The sequence below is a fragment of the Peromyscus leucopus genome, chromosome 13, assembly GCF_004664715.2.
Source record: "Peromyscus leucopus breed LL Stock chromosome 13, UCI_PerLeu_2.1, whole genome shotgun sequence".
NCBI lineage: Eukaryota > Metazoa > Chordata > Mammalia > Rodentia > Cricetidae > Peromyscus > Peromyscus leucopus.
Genome location: NC_051074.1, coordinates 3125824 through 3143347, shown reverse-complemented (window position 1 = coordinate 3143347; position 17524 = coordinate 3125824). Strand labels below are relative to the sequence as shown.

Sequence of the window (17524 nt, the reverse complement as noted above, 5' to 3'; positions counted from 1 at the left end):
GTACTGGAATTACAGATGTGTGATACCACGTACAGTTTATGGGGTGCTGGGGTTCCAGTCTAGGCTTCTTTGCATGCTAGACAAGCACTGTACCAACTGAGCTACATCCCTACCTTAGAGAACTATTTTTCTTTTTTTTTTTTCCTTTTCTTTTTTTCTTTTTTTATTTTTATTTTTATTTATTTGAACTATTTCTCTAATATCCAAAACTAAATTAGAAAATACAGGGTAAGGGGCTGGGTGAGGTGGACACACCTTTTTTTTCCCCCCCAACAAGGTTTCTCCATGTAGTTTTGATGCCTGTCCTGGAACTCACTCTATAGACCAGGCTGGCCTCGAACTCACAGAGATCCACCTGCTCCTGCCTCCCAAGTGCTGGGATTAAAGGCGTGCGCCACCACCGCCTAGTGGCGGACACACCTTAATACCAGCACTCCAGAGGGGGAGACGGGAAGATCAGGAGTTCAAGGTCAGCTCCAGTCACAGGGTATGTTTAAGACTGCCTGGGTACAAGAGACCTGCCCCCCCTCCCCCGCAACACACGCACAGGCACACGCACAGGCACACACACACACACACACACACACGCACAGGCACACGCACAGGCACACGCACACGCACTGGCTCACGCACACGCACTGGCTCACGCACACGCACTGGCTCACGCACACGCACACGCACACGCACTGGCTCACGCACGCGCTCGCTCGCGCGCACAGGAAAAAGATGAAACTGGATGGTTTCCTCTTGTCTTCTTGAAAGCCCACTCTCCTCTGCTTTCCTGAACCATCCGCACTCCCCGAATTCCCTCAGGGAATGCTTACCAGGGCTGGACACGTGGCAGTGGAGAGTAATACCTGGAAGATGCTTCCCCAGGGCAGGCATGATGACTCACCTAGCACATGGGAGGCAAAGGCAGAGGTCGGTTCAAGGTCATCCTCAGCTACATAGCAGTTTTGAGGCTATGGCCTACATGAGACCCTGACTCCAAAGAAAATGAGTCTCCCTTCTCTCATCCAGACAAAACATTCAGACTGAACCCTTTGCCAGCTTCTCTGAGAAAAACAGAAAGAATTACATCCCAGTCGTTCTCTCTAGGGTAGAATGTATATGTTCAGGGACGGCTGTCCTGAAACAGCATTGGCGATGCAGCCATGCTATGAGGTCTGCGCCAACAGGACAAAGGACGCCGCGGGGTTGGAGGGGAGGGGGGCTGACACAGACCCCAGATGAGTGTGTGCGGGTGAGTGCAGGTGCCCCGGGCTAGTTCCAGGCCTGATAGGGATATGCTGGGAATGCAACTCCAGTCCTCTGCAAGAGCAAGAGCACCTTAGCCCAGGAAGCCACCTCCCCAGCCCCCTGGTCAGCTTTTAGAGGGTGAGTGAAGACTGAAGTTGGAATTGATACCCAGTTGCTTGAAGGCTTGAGTTTTTTCTGGATACTCTGAAACTTTATTGGAAGAAACATGTAGACAAAGCCTGGCACAGGATGTGGCCACTGGTTTTCCAAAATTGGTAGGTACTTGCTCAGATCCCCAGAGGGTCTGATTCCAGAAGTATGTGACGTGACACCCTTGCACACAGAAGCACCCCTCAGGCTGGGGCTGTGTTCAGCAGTAGAGCCCAAGGGTTCAGTGCCCAGCAGTGCAGGAAAAGGAGAGCGTGCTGGTGTCTGGTGTAGACAGCTGTGGACTACTGTGGAGCATGCTAGTGCGGCCATTGAACTGCTAGAGACACAGACGCGTACATGAGGACGGCCCGAGGCTGGCCCAGGTCTCTGCAGTGTGCTGCTGGGCAGAGGCGACCCATTCTGCCCTGAGCAAACTGAGGGGAAGAATTAGCTCGGGTCACTGCGGAGAGAGGGAGTCCCAGACCGCACTGCCCTGGGCAGATCCTAGTGAGAGCAGATGGCGGAGGACATTGGCAGAGCTTCGCCGTGTGCCGTGCAGTGGACCTCTCACCTCCCCAGTGTGTCACTTGCCAGTATTTTAAGCCCTTTGAAAAAAGTCTTGGGGTATTGCTTTTGTGTTTTATTTGTGGGGCAATGTCTCAGAGTCTCATGTAGGCTGGCTTCAAACTCCTCACCCTCCTGACTCTGCCTCCCTCCTATTAAGATTATAGGTGTGGCCACCACGCCAGTTGAAATTATTCTTTTTAAGTTTTTTGGGGGTTGGGGGGGGTGGTGGTTTTTTTTGTTTGTTTGTTTGGTTTTTGGTTTTTGGTTTTTCGAGACAGGGTTTCTTCATGTAGTAGTTTTGGTGCCTGTCCTGGATCTCACTCTGTAGACCAGGCTGGCCTGGAACTCACAGAGATCTGCCTGGCTCTGCCTCCCGAGTGCTGGGATTAAAGGTGTGCGCCACCACTGCCTGGCTCTTTTTAAGTTGTTTTGTTTTGTTTTGTTTTTAATTTATTTATTTATTATGTATAGAGTGCACATATCCCTGCAGACCAGAAGAGGGTACCAGATCTCATTACAGATGGTTGTGAGCCACCATATGGTTGCTGGGAATTGAACTCAGGACCTTTGGAAGAGCAAGCAGTGCTCTTAACCTCTGAGCCATCTCTCCAGCCCCTCTTTTTAAGTTTTTAATATTTATTTTGTATGTGTGCACCAGTGTGAATGTCAGATTACTTGAGCGAGCTGGATATCTCCTTCCACTATGTGGGTTCCAGGGATTGAACTTCCGTTGTTAGGCTTGGCAGCAAGCATCTTTGAGGATCCCACGTGGTCTTTTGTGGTGAGGGATGTACCAGGCACTGAGTTTGGCTTGCATGGTGCATGCCCCCTTCAGGCCATACTCAGAGACCATTCAATCAGTAAGAGGCTGTGCTCTATGTCTGCCTGCGTTGATGAAACCCCATCAGGAGGAGAATATGACATGGTTTTCATAAGATGGGCATTTATAGGAGAGACGCCCGGAGGACGAACAGAGTTGAGAGAGGTTCTCTGTCCTCACTCAGCTCACCGATTGCTTGGCTGTTGGTTGGTTTTGTTTTTAAGATGCTGGGGATGGGTCTTACACATGCTAAGCATATTTTTGAAAAAAAGAGGGCTAGAGACATAGCTTAGCAGTTAACACAGAGTAAGACCTTTGCAGAGGAGCCAAGTTCTCTTCCCTGCACCAGCACTGGCCGCCTCACAGCTGCCTAGAACTCCAGCTCAAGCTATCTAATGTGTATGACCTCCACAGGTACCTGCACTCACATACACGAAATTTAAAAAGTGAGGGACTGCAGAGATGGCTTGGCAGTTAGGAGCACTTACCGCCCTTACAAAGAACCCGGTGCGGTTCCCAGCATCCACCTGGCAGCTCGTAACTGTCTGTAACTCCAGTTCCAGGGGATCCCACACCTTCTGACCTCCACAAGCACCAGGCACGGACATGGTGCGCATACACACACGCAGGCAAACATGCATGCGTGTTAGAACAAATCAGTCTAAAAGTTCCCATCATCCATACAGCAACTCACAGCCATCTGTAATTCCAGTCCAGGGAGTCAGACCCCCACTCTGGCTTTCACTAGTACCAGGCCTGCACATAGAGCTCACACATACATGCAGGCAAGATACTCATCCAAAGAATTCTTTTTAGAGGGGAGGGAGGGAGGAGGAGGGAGGGAGGGAGGGAGAAGAGGAAGAGGGGGAAGCCCTGGCTTAACCTCCCCGTCCTGTCACTCTAAATTTCAGGCTTTCTGGAAGTGTCTTAGCCCCCCCATGCCCTCCTTACTCCACAGCCTCTGCCTCCCCTCTGTCTCCCCTCTGCCTCCCCTCTGCCTCCCCTCTGCCTCCCCTCTGCCTCCCCTCTGCCTCCTCTCTGTCTCCCCTCTGTCTCCCCTCTGCCCCCCCTCTGTCTCCCCCAGTGGCCCCTCCCAGACTCCTCGCTTCTCGACTGCACCTGACCCTTTGCCTTCCATGGAGAATCTTTTGTTTCAAGAACTCCTGTCTGTGTGTACTACTCCTGGCTCTTTGGTACTCTTTCTTTTTTCTTCAATAACTTAAATCTTCGGCAATTTCACACACACACACACACACACACACACACACACACACACACAATGTAGTCTTCATTTTCTTCTTGCTTCCTTGACCCAAGTGTTTAGTTTTTGGTTTTTTTAACTATTGTGTATCAAGAACATACTGTGTGTCAATTCGTTAAGCCCTAAACCTTGACTCACATTTCCTGAGCACGTCTTCAGGCAGCAGGCACTGGAAGAAGTGAGGCCCTCACCTCCCATAGATTCCAGTGGGGAGAGGCAGGAAGCCAAGATGTAGCTTCGCGTTCCGAGTCACACACTTAGGAAGCAGAACCTGCAGCAGTGGCAGACCAGGCCCACAGGGTTGGTGGGTGCCCAGCAGCCAGCAGCCTGGAAAGCCAGCTTTTCCCCCATTTCCTCTGCAAAGTCTGTGGAAACTGCTGTCAGTAGCAGCAAGAGTGTATATACCTGACTTGCCTCTGGATCAGAGAGAACTTGGTTGTGGTGGAGAGCAGCCACTGCTGGGCTGACAGGAAAAAGGGGGGAGTTGGGCAGAGGGGGTCCTGGGGCTCTGCCTTCCCACAGACTCAGATGGACACCACCTCCACGTGGACAGGCGGGGGCTTCAAGAGCAGCGGTCTCCATCCTCCATGTCCGTCTAAGGTAGACTCAGGAGCATCGACTTCGCTCTATAAACATCATCTCCAGCCCTTACTCTGGTCCCCCATAGCCAACTGGGGACCAGGAACTGGCCGCTCCTACCCATCCCCATTCATACTGCAGGTGACGACAGCCTGAAAGAATAACCTAGATGCAGAACTGGTCACCAGTCCTTTCTACGGGACTTTCCTGTGGCCTTAGCTGGAGGCAAAATCCTCTGCCCAGTCTGTCAAGTTCACTTTTAGCACTTGTTGTTTCAGAGATCTCAAAACACAAGGCAGGTGGTGTGGTGTGATGTGGAGGCCGAGGCAGGAAAATCGGAGTCCAAGACCTGCCTAAGCTACATAAGTGAGACTCGGTCTCAAAAATGTTCTTTTCTGGTAGATATGGTGGCGGACGCCTTCCATCCCAGCACTAGGCTATCCTAATCTACATGGCAAGTTCCAGGCCAGCCAGGGTACAGAGTATGATTATTTTCTACAATGTGTGTGTGTGTGTGTGTGTGTGTGTGTGTGTGTGTGTGTGTGTGTGTGTGTGTGTGAGAGTGTGGCCACAGCATGGGTGGAGGCAGGTGTGTGTATGTGAGCGCCTGCAGAGGCCAGAGAGGATGTTGGATTCCCTAGAGATGAAGTTCTAAGCCACCTAACCTGGGTCCTGGAAACCAAACTCCAATGCTCTGCAAGGGCAGCAAGTACTTTGAACCCCTGAGCCAACCTCTCGCCACCCCTCAATTTTTTCAGAAAAAAAATAAATAAATAAACGTTAACTATTTTTAAGAGAGAAACCTCAGCGAATATCTTTCCACTCACACCAGGACAGACAGGGCAGGGAAGCACAGCAGTCAGGCACGGTGTGAGTGCCCTGACCCTGGCGCCCCTCGCCCTCTGTCCCCTCACGGATTCCTCCGTCACCACACAAACCTTTAGTTCTCCTGGTAGCTCCCCGAGCGACATGGTCTTCCTGAACCCTTGTCAAGCAGCGGGGTCTACACCAAGGAGGTGGAGGCGGCAGCTCGGGTCCTCACGGGCCTGTGAACTACCTACCACCTTCCCTGTTCTTTATCTGCTTCTCCCTGCCTCCCCCCTCCCCGTGATCACTGAGTAACACTTTCCCTTTTTTCAATGAAAACGTCGATATTCTCACTGTGAAAGATTTTCCCTTAGCTATTTACTCCTTTTATTTTATATGTGAGTGTGTGGCCTGTATGGACGTGGGCACAACATGCGTGCATGGTGCCGTGGAGGTCAGAAGTTGGTGGATCTATTGGATAGAATGTGGATGCTTGGTAGCCACCGTGTGGGTACTGGGTACTGAACCCTGGTCCTCCGTAAGAGGAACAAGTGCTCTAACCACTGAGCCACCTCCCCAGCCCCTTTGTTTCCGTTTGTGTTTTGGTTCTGAGGTCCTGGGATTCAGACCCAGGCCTTGGCATATCTATACAAGCATGTTCTACCCAGCCACACCCCGAGCCCTCCAGGTCTTATTTTATCGTCGGATTATATTATATACATAATTTTGTATCAACTTTTCTCTTGACGTTTTAATTTTTTTTTTTATTTATTTTTTGAAACAGGGTTTCTCTTGTAGCCCTGGTTGTCCAGGAACTCACTCTGTAGACCAGGCTGGTCTCAAACTCACAGAGATCCGCCCACCTCTGCCTCCCGAGTGCTGGGATTCGAGGCGTGTGTCACCACACCATTTCTCTTGATATTTTAAAAGGAGCTTTCCCCCACATTGTTCAAAACCATTTGTATTGGGGCTGGAGATATGGCTCAGCAGTTAAGGGCACTGGCTGCTCTTGTGGAGGACTCGGGTTCAATTCCTAGCACCTACATGGGGGTCCACAACCATCCCTAACTCAAATTCTAGGGGATCTGATACCTTCTGGTCTCTGCAAGCACCAGGCATGCATGTGATACACACACACACACACACACACACACACACACACACACACACAAAAAAAAAAAAAAAAAAAAAAAAAAAAAAAACACATAAAATAAATCTAAAAATGTTTGAAAAACGAACTTATGTGTCATCCTAGAAAGAAGGGTACTGGCTGGATGGATGGTAGTGTCGTACACCTTACTCCAGTACTCTTTTGAGAGGTAAAAGCAGGCAGATCTCTGTGAGTTTGAGGCCAGCCTGATCTACAGAGGGAGTTCTAGGACAGCCAAGGCTACACAGGAAAACCCTGTCTCAGAAAAAAGGAAAAGAAAAAGAAAAAAAGAAGGGAAGGAAGGAAGGGGAGAGAGACAGAGAGAGAGAGGAGCACATGTCTCACATTGACAGTTCTTTGTCAGGCATAATGGCACATGCCTATAATCCCAGCACTCAGGAGGTAAAGGCAGAAGGATCAGGAGATCAAGTCCAGCCTGGACCACGAGAAACACTGTCTCAAAAACAAACCAACCAAGGCTGAAGAGATGGCTCAGTGGTTAAGAACACTGGCTGCTCTCCCAGAGGACCCAGGTTTGATTCCTAGCACCTAGGTGGTGACTCACAATCTTCTCTAACTCCAGTTCCAGAGGATCCATCTCCCTCTTCTGGCCTCTGAGGGTATTACATGCACATAGTACCCAGCCATACATGGCAGAAAAAAAAAAAAAAAGAAGAAGAAGAAGAAGAAGAAGAAGAAGAAGAAGAAGAAGAAGAAGAAGAAGAAGAAGAAGAAAAAAAAGAAGAAAAGCATGAAGAGCTAAAAAAGCAAACAGTGGCCAGGCAGTGGTGGGTAGCACACACCTTTAGTCCCAGAACTTGGGAGGCAGAGGCAGGCAGATCTCTGTGAGTTCAAGACCAGCCTGGTCTACAAAAGTAAGTTCCAGGACAGCCAGAACTGTTATACAGAGAAATCCTGTCTCAAATCAACCCAGTTCCCGTGCTGTTTCTGGACTGAGTCAGGACTGAGGTCTGCAAAGCAATCTCTCAGTGTTCCTGGCAAACACTCTTCTACCTGCTGCACATTGCAGCATTCAGCCCTTCTGGTGAATAATGTCGCTATGGACAGCCTTGAGTCTAGTGCCCAACCCAGCTGTTCTGCTGGCCCTCCAGTGGTTTCATGGTAGTGCATTTCTTGGTAAAGAGTATAATGTGGGGTGGGAGGAGGGCTTAGTACATGAAGGTGCTTGCTGCCAAGTCTGCTGACCCAGGTTCCATCCATGGGACCAACTCTGACCCACACGTGCCTCCTGGGCACACAACTCCATGTGTGCACCCGAGTGCATGCCCACACACAACTAAAATAGAATATATCTAAGAACATGCATGTGCTTTTCTATGTGTGTCTTTTCTTTTTTGTTGTTTTATTTTTGAGACTAGGTATTACCATATATCCCTGGATGGGTTGAAACTCCCTCCTGAGTGTGGGATTATGGTCGTGAACCACCCTGCCTAATGTGGGGTTTGGCCCCTAAGAGGGTCAGAAGGCTCCCAGATAGGTCTCTATCGGTCTCCACCCCTGCTGTCTCCCCAGCCTGCCACTGCCAGTTAGGTCCCTGGCCAAGGGCACACGGGCTCCTCTCCACGCCAAGCACAACCCCAAACTGCCTGTGCCCACAGAAAGAAGCAGCCTAAGAAGGGTTCTAAGCTAGACTGTGGGACCAATCCCCAAGGGATCCACCTCCTGCCTAGTTCAGCACATACTCCCCAGCCCTGGCGAGGGTCTGTGTTCTGCAAGATCAGCTTTTTTTGGACACCAGTGTCCTTCAGTATGTTAATAAGCTCCATTGAAAAAAATCCAGGTCAAATAAATTTAGATGTTAAGCCTTCTTGGAGACTCAGCACTCTTGGGTATATTAAAGGCCCAGGGGGCCTTTTACAAGGGGGGAAAAGAACCTTTTCCTATCACCTCAACAGACAGGATGGCTCTCACCTCCCATTTCTCAGGTGTGCCAGCTTTCAAACTGCTTGACCATGGGGAGGTGGAGGGCCCCCCCTTTCTGGGAGCCCCTCCAAACAACTGAGTTAGTTGAGGGATGAGGTTACCCTCTCCAAAGCAAGAATAATAAAGCTATGAAGTCCAGTCACCAGAGGCTGAAGAGAGGAAAAGAAGCTCAGGCAGAGGGCACAAGGTGGGGAGTCCACGGCCTTGGCCACAACCCATCTACTGAGAAAGGTTTGAGAGGAACTAGAATCCTGTTAAGACATGGCCTTTGGAGGTCAGAGATGGCTTGGTGACCAAGGCAATTCTTGCTCTTGCAAAGCACCTGGGGTCAGTTCCTAGGACCCACCCGCATGGTGGCTTATAACCATCTGTAACTCCAGTTTTGGGGGATCCTACACCTCTTCTGGCCTCTGTGAGCAACAGGCACATGCATAGCACATGAGCATACATGCCTAGGAAAAACAAACAGGGGTTGGAGTCAGGCACAGGGGCACAGGCCTTCAATTTCAACACTCAATAAGCAGAGCCAGGTGGATTTCTGCAAGTTTCTGGCCAGCTAGGGCCACAGAGTGAGACCCTGTTTCAAAAAAATGGGGGCTAGTAGCACGGAGAGATGGCTCAGTGTTTAGAACGCTCTTTCAGAGGACTAGGGTTTGGTTCCCAGCACAACCACCTATAACTCCAGTTCCAGGAGACCCAACGCCCTGGCCTAACCACCAAGGGCACGATATGTAAGTGGTACACAGACAAAACACCCATACCAATAAATATGTGCATCACCACCACCCAGCTAAAAATAAATATTTTTAAAAGAAGAAAAAAATGCTTAAAAATAAATAAGTTGGGTCTGGAGAGAGGGCTCAGTGGTTTAGAGCACTGACTGCTCTTCCAGAGAGCGGGGTTGGATTTCCAGCACCCACACTTTAGCACACAACTATTTGTAACTTCAGTTCTGGGGGTCTGCTGCCCTCTTTTGGCTTCTGTGGGTACTACACACACATAGTGCATATACGTACAGGTAGGCAAAGCACCCATACATATCAAGATAAAATATTTTAATTAAAAAGAAATAGCATGGCTGGGCAATGGTGGTGCACGCCTTTAATCCCAGCACTCACTTGAGAGGCAGAGGCAGGTGGATCTCTGTGAGTTCAAGGCTAGCCTGTTCTACAGAGCTAGTTCCATGACATCCAGGGCTACACAGAGAAACCTTGTCTTGAAAAAACAATAAATAAATAAACAAATAGAATGTAATTTTTGTTGTTGTTGTTTTGAAATAGGGTTTCTCTGTGTAGCTCTGGCTGTCCTGGAACTCAATATGTAGACCAGGCTGGCTTTGAACTCAAGAATTCCATCTGCTTCTGCCTTCCAAGTGCTGGGATTAAAGGCGTGCTCCACCACTGCCAAGCAATAATGTAAAAAAAAAAAAAAAAAAAAAAAAAAATTAAAAAAAATCTGGGGGCCACCGGGCAGTGCTGGCGCACTCTATTTCAAGCAGTTATCACCAAAAGGATGGAGGATACAAGTGTCTCAAGTGACCAGCTGGCACTCATTGTTGCTATGGGAGCAGCTTTGATGGGGAGCCTCTGGGCATGCATGCTCCAAGCTGGGTCCCTTGCTTATGCTAAGAACATCATGGAATCCACACCAGACATCAGCTGGCCGCGTTTTCTTCAAGAAATGCACTTACAGACCATTCATAAGAGCACAGCAGGGCAGATGGCATTAACCCTTTCAGCTATTTCCCAAGTTAGGCATCCATAACTCCTACGAGTTCAAAGCTAAGGTATCCAGAGAGGAAGGTCTCAGGTGACAGCTTTCTACCCATCCCTGGGTGGCCCTATCCTTATGATGAAAACAAGCTGGCCATGGTGCAGAATCGGAGTACACTGTATCAGGGCATGGCTGCTGGCCGCGTTTGTCGGAGACCGGCCTGTGAGACCAGACTAAGAGAAGCCCTAAAGAAGGCTGGGCACAGGCCTTCAGTCTTCAAAAAACACTTTCCACCGGGAGGGGACCACAGAGAGGTCAGAAGCCTGAGGCAGACAGGGACGACCCAGAGCTGGGTTGGCCCCCGAGGCGCTGTGCACGTAGATCATCTGCAGTGAACTGACTACAGGGCATGTGACTGCAATGCTGGTCCCCGAGGGCACCGGAGAAGCCTCTGGGGCCTCAGCTCTGTCCCCCTCCAGAAAAAGGAGCAGATCCTGGGAATGAGACATTAACCGCCCTGAGGGGGTTGCACGGGATGTGACGCTGACTCCACATTGACTAAGGTTCCAGCAAGAGAGAGGGAGGCAAGTGTAACGGAAGGGAAGGTACCTCCCCGGACCGGGCCCATTGAAAGGGCCCTTGCCGAGACCTAACAAATCTTGCGAGCCCCTGCAGCCCTGCGCCCACCAGAGGGCGCCCGTGGTTCACGAATCTTCCCGACCTTGCCTAGGCATTGGCGATGTAGGCAGCAGGATCTTGGTGACCCTGAACCATTTGGAAAGGTCCCCAGGTGAAAGAATACCAAGGGTGGCAGTTCCCAGGACTGATCTCCAGAGAATAGGATGCAGACTCAGTGTACATGTGAGTGTCTCAGAACCAGGAAGTCGGCAGGGAGCGGGCCTCACTATTGTCCCCATTTTCCAGAAGACAAGATTGATGCCGCAGCAAGACTCACTCACTGGCTCCGCTAACATGGCTGTCAGATCAGTATTTCCTACTGCAGCCTCAGGGGTCAAGTTCAGCTGCTCCCAGCTTCCTGCACGGCTGTCCCATGTGGAGCGCACAGCCCTCCGCCTGCTTTAGAGACCTTCCCCTCCTGGATTCAGGGTTTGCAAGCATCCTAATGACCAACGGTCCTGGGATGAGTTTGGGTTTCTTTCCTGGAGGAACCCGCAGAGAGAAGACCGGGTGCACAGGGTTCCACCAAAGCCTGTCTCCGCTCTGGGGTACATCCCTGCTGAATGGTGCTGGGCAGGACTGTTAGAGCTACAGCTTTCAAAAGTCCTCTTGGCCACAAGGTGACATGAGCCAGGCCTTGTGTGCTCCGGGGTGGAAGGGCAGACTGCAGTGATCCATACTACAGGGGCAGGTGCTGGATCTGTCTCTCCTGCTGCCCCGTGTCCCATCCCTCCCTCCCTCCCTCACCTTAACCCCAACCATTCTATCTCCCAGCCCTTTCCCCTCCCACTTCCAAATTCCCCTCTCTCCCCTTCCTGGGATGCCCTCCCTGACTCGGTTTCCCTTGTCCTCATTTGGGGTCCAGGGTCACTAAACAACTTTTGGCTTTTTTGAGACAAGGGTTTCTCTGTGTACGTCCTGGCTGTCCTGGAACTTGTAGACCAGGCTGGCCTCGGAGTCCTGAGGTTAAAGCTGTATGGCAGCACACCCAGCCAGGCGTTTTAATTTTTTTTTTTGGGGGGGGGGGTTTTCGAGACAGGGTAGCTTTGTAGCTGTGTAGCTTTGCGCCTTTTCCTGGGACTCACTCTGTAGCACAGGCTGGCCTCGAACTCAGAGATCCGCCTGCCTCTGCCTCCCAGAGTGCTGGGATTAAAGGTGTGCACCACCACCACCCGCAGGGATTTTAAATTTATGTCCTGGCTTGCTGCTTGCTCCTCTGGACACCTCTCCAGATCAGATGACTCCTTTTAAATGGAGAGAGCAACTGCAGGTGAGGGCATTGAACACACAATGCTTCCTTTGGGAGCCGGGTCCCAGGAGTTGAGGTGCAATCTTTTGGCAGTCAGAAGACTCGGGGCCCAGACCCATTCCCCAAATAGCTATGTAACTGAGTCTCAAGAGCTGTGGCCAGTGTCCTTCAGTCTCCACTTCCTTCTCCACCACCACGAGGTCAAAGAACGTCCATTCCCTCAGTTCCTGGCTGCAAACTAGTAAAGCTCATCTCCTACACTCACAGCCCCATCTCCCCTCACCTTGAAGGGCCAAGGTGCTCCACTTCCCAGAGTTGACCAACTCGACCTGACAATATCAACCCCTAGGGGCTGCTTTTTCTCTCCCCAAGTCTGAAAAATCCCAACCACCTCTACAATGCGCTCTAACGAAAGGTGAAGACCGTTTGCCAGGTGAGGCCAGCCCCCGAATGACCAGTCTGTGTGACACTGGGAGCTAAAGGCTTAGCTGGCAAGTACCACGGGCCGCCACTAGGGGCAACCACTAAACCGTGCTGTTACTAGGACAGCAGCCAGTGAGAACTCGGCACTCCACATCCAGCGCAGTCCGCATCTGGCAGCCAGTGACCTAAGTCCAACCCCCAGCTAGAGATGTTGGTACCGTGGTTGGAAAGGACAGGCCACGGGAACCTCGATGTCCTGTGGTCAGACTAAGATACAAGGTTAACACTCACCTTTTCTAGACCAGTGCCCTAATCCCAGCACTACCCACGCCCCTCTCCAGAAACAGGTGGTCAACAAGTCAGGGTATACAATCACTCAGGAGGTTCAGGGGTCAGAGGACAGGAGACATTCCCAAAGAACTGAACACACACGTACATACGTCCACACGTACATACGTCCCCACACGCACGCAGAAAAACGAGGCTGGAGACACCACCGTTAGAACAAACTCAGCAAAATAAAACCCCGGTTTATTGTTGGACGTTGTTTCACACATACATCAACAGGCCAAAAAAATAAACAGCAACTTCATAGACAAAAAAAAAGGAAGGAAAAAAAGAAACCTTTTATCTTTGGCCTTTTTAACCATCTCATACAAACCAACTACTTATAGTACAGCTAGGTACATACACAAAAAAAGTTACTGGAATGCTCGGAATAAGATTGTTTTTTTGTTGTTGTTTTTGTTTTTTTTACAAGGTTTTTTTTTCTCCTTTGAGATTATAATGAACATGGTCACACCACAAGTAAGGTCTGAAGTAGGACAGAGAACGCTCTGAAGGCTGGTCTGGTCACCCGTTATCATTAAAAATGGCTGACCCTTAACAATATGTACAAAAATATAAAATGTAAATAAAAAATACAAACAAATTTTCCTTTTAAAGTATTTTTAAGAAAAAAAGCAGGGCCTTGGAAGTTTTGGTTCTTTTTTCCTCCCCTGTTGCAAATTCATGTGGTTTTGGTGGGGTGGTGGAGAGCGCCATGTCGTGTGGGTGGCATTGCCCGCTGTGGGCGGGCGGGCCTGCTCCTCTACTCGAAGGTGACCACGTTTAAATTCTGAGACGGGAAGTGGAGGGTGAATAGGTCACGGCGGCCTTAAGTTTAGCTTTTCCTTTTGCTGTCTAGTCATCCTCGTCAGTCTTCTGCTTCTTGGTGTCAACATCGTCATCCTGCACAGAGAGAGGCACCCATCAGCCCTGTCTGTCACTGCAGGGTCGGCTGCAGGGCAAGACCCGGTCCAGAACTCGGGTCCCTCCCCACCTCCCCGCCAGCCGTGCGGTGTCAGAACCAGCCTGGGAAAGACTACCTCACACGCCCCAAACCCCAGGCCGAGGCCTACCTCATCATCTTCAGCTACCCGCTTGCCCGTAGGGGCCTCAGCTTCCTCATCTTCATCTCCATCCTCTTCCTCACCTGGGGAAGGAATCAAGGGCTGTGTAAACCGCTGTCCTCTACCTGCAGCCGCCAACGACCCTGACCACCGCGACATGCCCCCTGGGCAGACCAGAAAGCACGTCTCCCCACTGAGCTGTCCAGCAGCAGTCAAGTGCTGACGAGGGCCGACTCCGCGGTGACCCCAACCTCCCTTCTGGCAGCCAGGGAAGACAAGACTACTACTCACCGTCGCCTTCTTCCTCCTCCTCCTCTTCCTCCCCACCTTCCTCCTCCTCTTCATCTACCTCGTTTTCAGCCTCCTGCTCCCCATTCTCCTCATTCTGCCGACAGAGAACACACCTGGCGTCAGCCGGCTCGAAGCGGGCCTGCACGTCCTGCACACCGTGCCCCCAAACTTGGGAGGTGACACCACCCCCCGAAGAAGCCGGGGCAGACGCCCCGCCGGGGGACACTCACAGCATTCCCGTTGGCAGGTGCGTCTCTTCCATTCTCTGCCTCCTCCACAACTTCCTTCTTCTCCTTCAAGTCCTTCAGGAGGAAGAGCAAACCCGTTAGACTTGACGGCAGTCGGCACAGGCGCGCTGCTGAGAACCAGGCAGAGCCGACCGTGACTAATGTTGGGGGTCTCCGGCTCTCTGGGAAATGTCAGCAGCATGGGTCACAGGCAGCAGGGCCTGGTGCATGGAAAGGTCTCCATCCTCTACAGCCCGAGTGGACTCGGGAGGCGACAAGCGTCTCAGCTGCCATATGGCACGGCGGCCAAACCCGCCAGGCCGGGCCGACAGGCTGGGACCGTGGCCCTCACCTGCAGTCTCCAGCTAGAGGGAGCTCCACCCTCGGGACGCGCCACAGGGCCATAAATAAATAAGGTAGCGAGGGAGGAGCCCGCCATGGCGGGGCGCTGCTGGGGTGGACGGGGAGTCCGGACGGGCACCGGGGCCGCCGCCGGAGGCGCAGCCCTGGGCGGCCGCCTCGGGTCTCAGCAGCCCGGGCGGAGGCCCCCGCAGCCCCGGGACGGAAGCAGCTGGCACCCCGGGGGCCCCGCCGCGCACTAACTTTTTCCACCCGCGTGGCTCAATCGGCCGCACGCCCGGGGCAGCACGGGCACAAGGCGCCGCCGGCCGCCCGCGGCCCTGGTCACCCGTCGGCGCCGGCGGGTTCGCGCCCACCGCCAGCCCGCCCGGGACCCCACAGCACCCGCTCCCGCCCCCTGGCGGCCGAAGCCCGGGGAGCGGGTGGGGGCGGGGTGGCCGCGGCGCGCAGGCGCATAACTCTCCGCCAGCGAACTACGCGCGCGAGCCTCGGCACGCACCGCGCGCAAAGAGCACGTGGCCCGGGGCGCCGAGTGCGCCCGGGGCTGCCGGGACCCGCGGTCCGCGCTGCCCCGGAGCAGCGCGGGCTCCAGGCCGGGAAGACCGCGGCGCGACGTCCCCTGCGGGCGCGAGGGCCGGCTGGCGGCTCCCGCCTGCAGTTTTCGCGCGCAAAGTCCCGCGGGAGGGCGCCGGGGAGGGGGCTCCTGGCTCCGCGCCAGAGACCGTCGGGGGCGCACTCCCCGGGGGAGCGGCACGCCGGGCCTCGGGGGGATTCACCTCAAAGAAACTCCCGCCGAGGCCCGCGCGGGGGAGGGTGCCAGCCCGGCCGGCGGGGCGGCTCCGGGGCCGCCGGGCAGCGCTCCGGCCGCACTCGGCGCGGGGTCGCCGTGGGCGCGAAGGTGCCGGCGACGGCCTCGAGAGCCGCCCGCCAAGGTGACTCGCGCCGAGTCCCCTGCAGAGCGCGCACACCGAGATGCCTGACCGCAGGGCTCGTGCCGAGGGCGGAGGCGCCCCACGGGCGAGCGGCCGCCTCCGGTCCGGGAACCCGGCCCGCCGCGTCCGCGCGGGCTCCGGGGCCGCCGCGTCCCAGGCGCCGCAGCCTGGCCGCGGGGGGCGCCCCCGGCCGCTCCGCCGTGCGGCCGCCGCGCTTTCCGCTTCCTCCCCCTCCGGCGCGTGGGCTCGCCGCCCGGCCCAGCCTCCCGCCGCCCGCGGATGGCCGCCCCGGCGCGGGGGTCCCCGCCGCCGGGCCCACCCTGCACGGCCGGCCCGCGACCCCCGGGGCCGCGACGCCCGCCCCATCCGCGTCATTCCGGGTCGCCCCGGACAGCCCGCCGCCGGCCCGCTACGGGGCGCGAACAAAGGGCAGCGCGGCCCGCGGCCCCCGGCGCACACGCGCCCCCCGCACTTCCGACCGCCGACGCGCCGGAGTTTCAAAGTTATTTTCCGTGCGCCGCGGCCCCGCGACCCCGGCCCGGCCCCGCGACTCGCGGCGGCCGCCGGACGCGCCGGCGGCAAGTTCGGGGGCTGCAGCCCGGCCCTCCCCGGCCACCCCGAGCTCCGCGTCGGCCCCGGCCACCGGCCGGCTCCCGACGGCGGCACCGCCGCCCGCCCGCGTCGCGCCCCCTCCCCCGCACACAAAGAGTGGGTGTCCGGGGCCATCGCGCCGCTGGGGGGCCGGCGAGGTCCCCCGGGCGGCCGTCTCGCCGGGCTGCGCCCTTTGAGCGCGGCCGCCACGCGCCCGGCCCCGCGCGGGGCGACGGCGCGCGGACCGACCCCGAGGGGGCGGGCGGCGTCCAGCCTCACCTTGGTGGTGATCTCGGAGCTGGTGTCCACGGCCGCGTCTGACATGGTGGGGCACGCCGGTGATGCGCTGCAGCGAGGGGGGCGAGGAACCGAGTTCGAGGACTCTGGCGAGGAGGCTGCCGGAGTCCGCCGCGGAGGAGGAGGAGGAGGCGGGCGGCGAAGGCGGCTGCAGCGAGCGCGGAGCAGGGCCCGGGAACAATGCAAAGATGGCTTTTCGGAGCAGCCAGTGGGGGACTCACGCGGCGCCGGAGCCTTTAATATAGATTAGTGGGCGGTGCTCGGCCGCCCTGCGGCGGACGCGATTGGCCGAGCGCGGGGAGCGGGCGTCTTCCCATTGGCCCGATTCCGAACAATGGGCAAGCGAGCTTAAAGCGGCAGTGGCCTCGGCGCGGCGCGCGCGGCGCGGTCCCCCGCCGCGCTGTCATTCAGCGTCTCCCGTGCGGCGCGGCGGGGCCGGGGGCCGGGGGCGCGTGCGCGCCGCCCGCCCGCGCGCCCGCGCGCCCCGCGGCTGTTTTGCCGAAGCTCCTGACGCAGAGAAGCAAAGCGCGGCAAAGGCGCCCGCCCAGCGCCCGTCCTCCCCCCTCCCGCGCGGCTGCTCGGAAGGCGGGGGCGGGGCGGGGAGGGGGAGGGGAGGGCGAGCGCGGGGCGGCGCTTTGCCCCGGGCGGTGCCCCGCGTGCTTCCCGCGCCCACGGCCCGGCGGCCCGCACCCTCGACCAAGGGCCTGTCTGGGTGCAAGCGGGCGCGAGTCCGCGGCGGGCACGCGGGCTCTCGCTGTCCCGCCCCGGCCCCGCCACCCCAAAGGGTGGCGCCGACCCCCGCCGCCCGCCCCCAGTCGCGCCGTCCAGGCCCGTGGGCCTCGAGCCAAGCACACA

General features: G+C 55.4%; 1 protein-coding gene across 1 annotated transcript; it reads right to left on the bottom strand.

Annotated features, from left to right (window-relative positions):
• Window positions 1-13079: 13079 nt before the first annotated feature.
• Ptma (prothymosin alpha) lies at window positions 13080-16898 on the bottom strand. Its single transcript, XM_028876231.2, has 5 exons — window positions 16652-16898; window positions 14493-14564; window positions 14263-14356; window positions 13981-14054; window positions 13080-13810 (listed from the first exon to the last, which is right to left on the bottom strand). Exons 1-5 carry the CDS (start codon window positions 16694-16696, stop codon window positions 13763-13765), a joined length of 333 nt encoding a protein of 110 aa, XP_028732064.1. The 5' UTR covers window positions 16697-16898; the 3' UTR covers window positions 13080-13762.
• Window positions 16899-17524: the final 626 nt, after the last annotated feature.

Excerpts from the sequence above, each read along its gene's own strand:
- Ptma (XM_028876231.2), bottom strand. The coding sequence starts at position 16,696 with ATGTCAGACGCGGCCGTGGACACCAGCTCCGAGATCACCACCAAG. Across the intron at positions 14,565-16,651 it reads GCTCCGAGATCACCACCAAG|GACTTGAAGGAGAAGAAGGA; the intron begins GTGAGGCTGGAC and ends TTCCTCCTGAAG. Across the intron at positions 13,811-13,980 it reads GGGTAGCTGAAGATGATGAG|GATGACGATGTTGACACCAA; the intron begins GTAGGCCTCGGC and ends CTCTCTGTGCAG.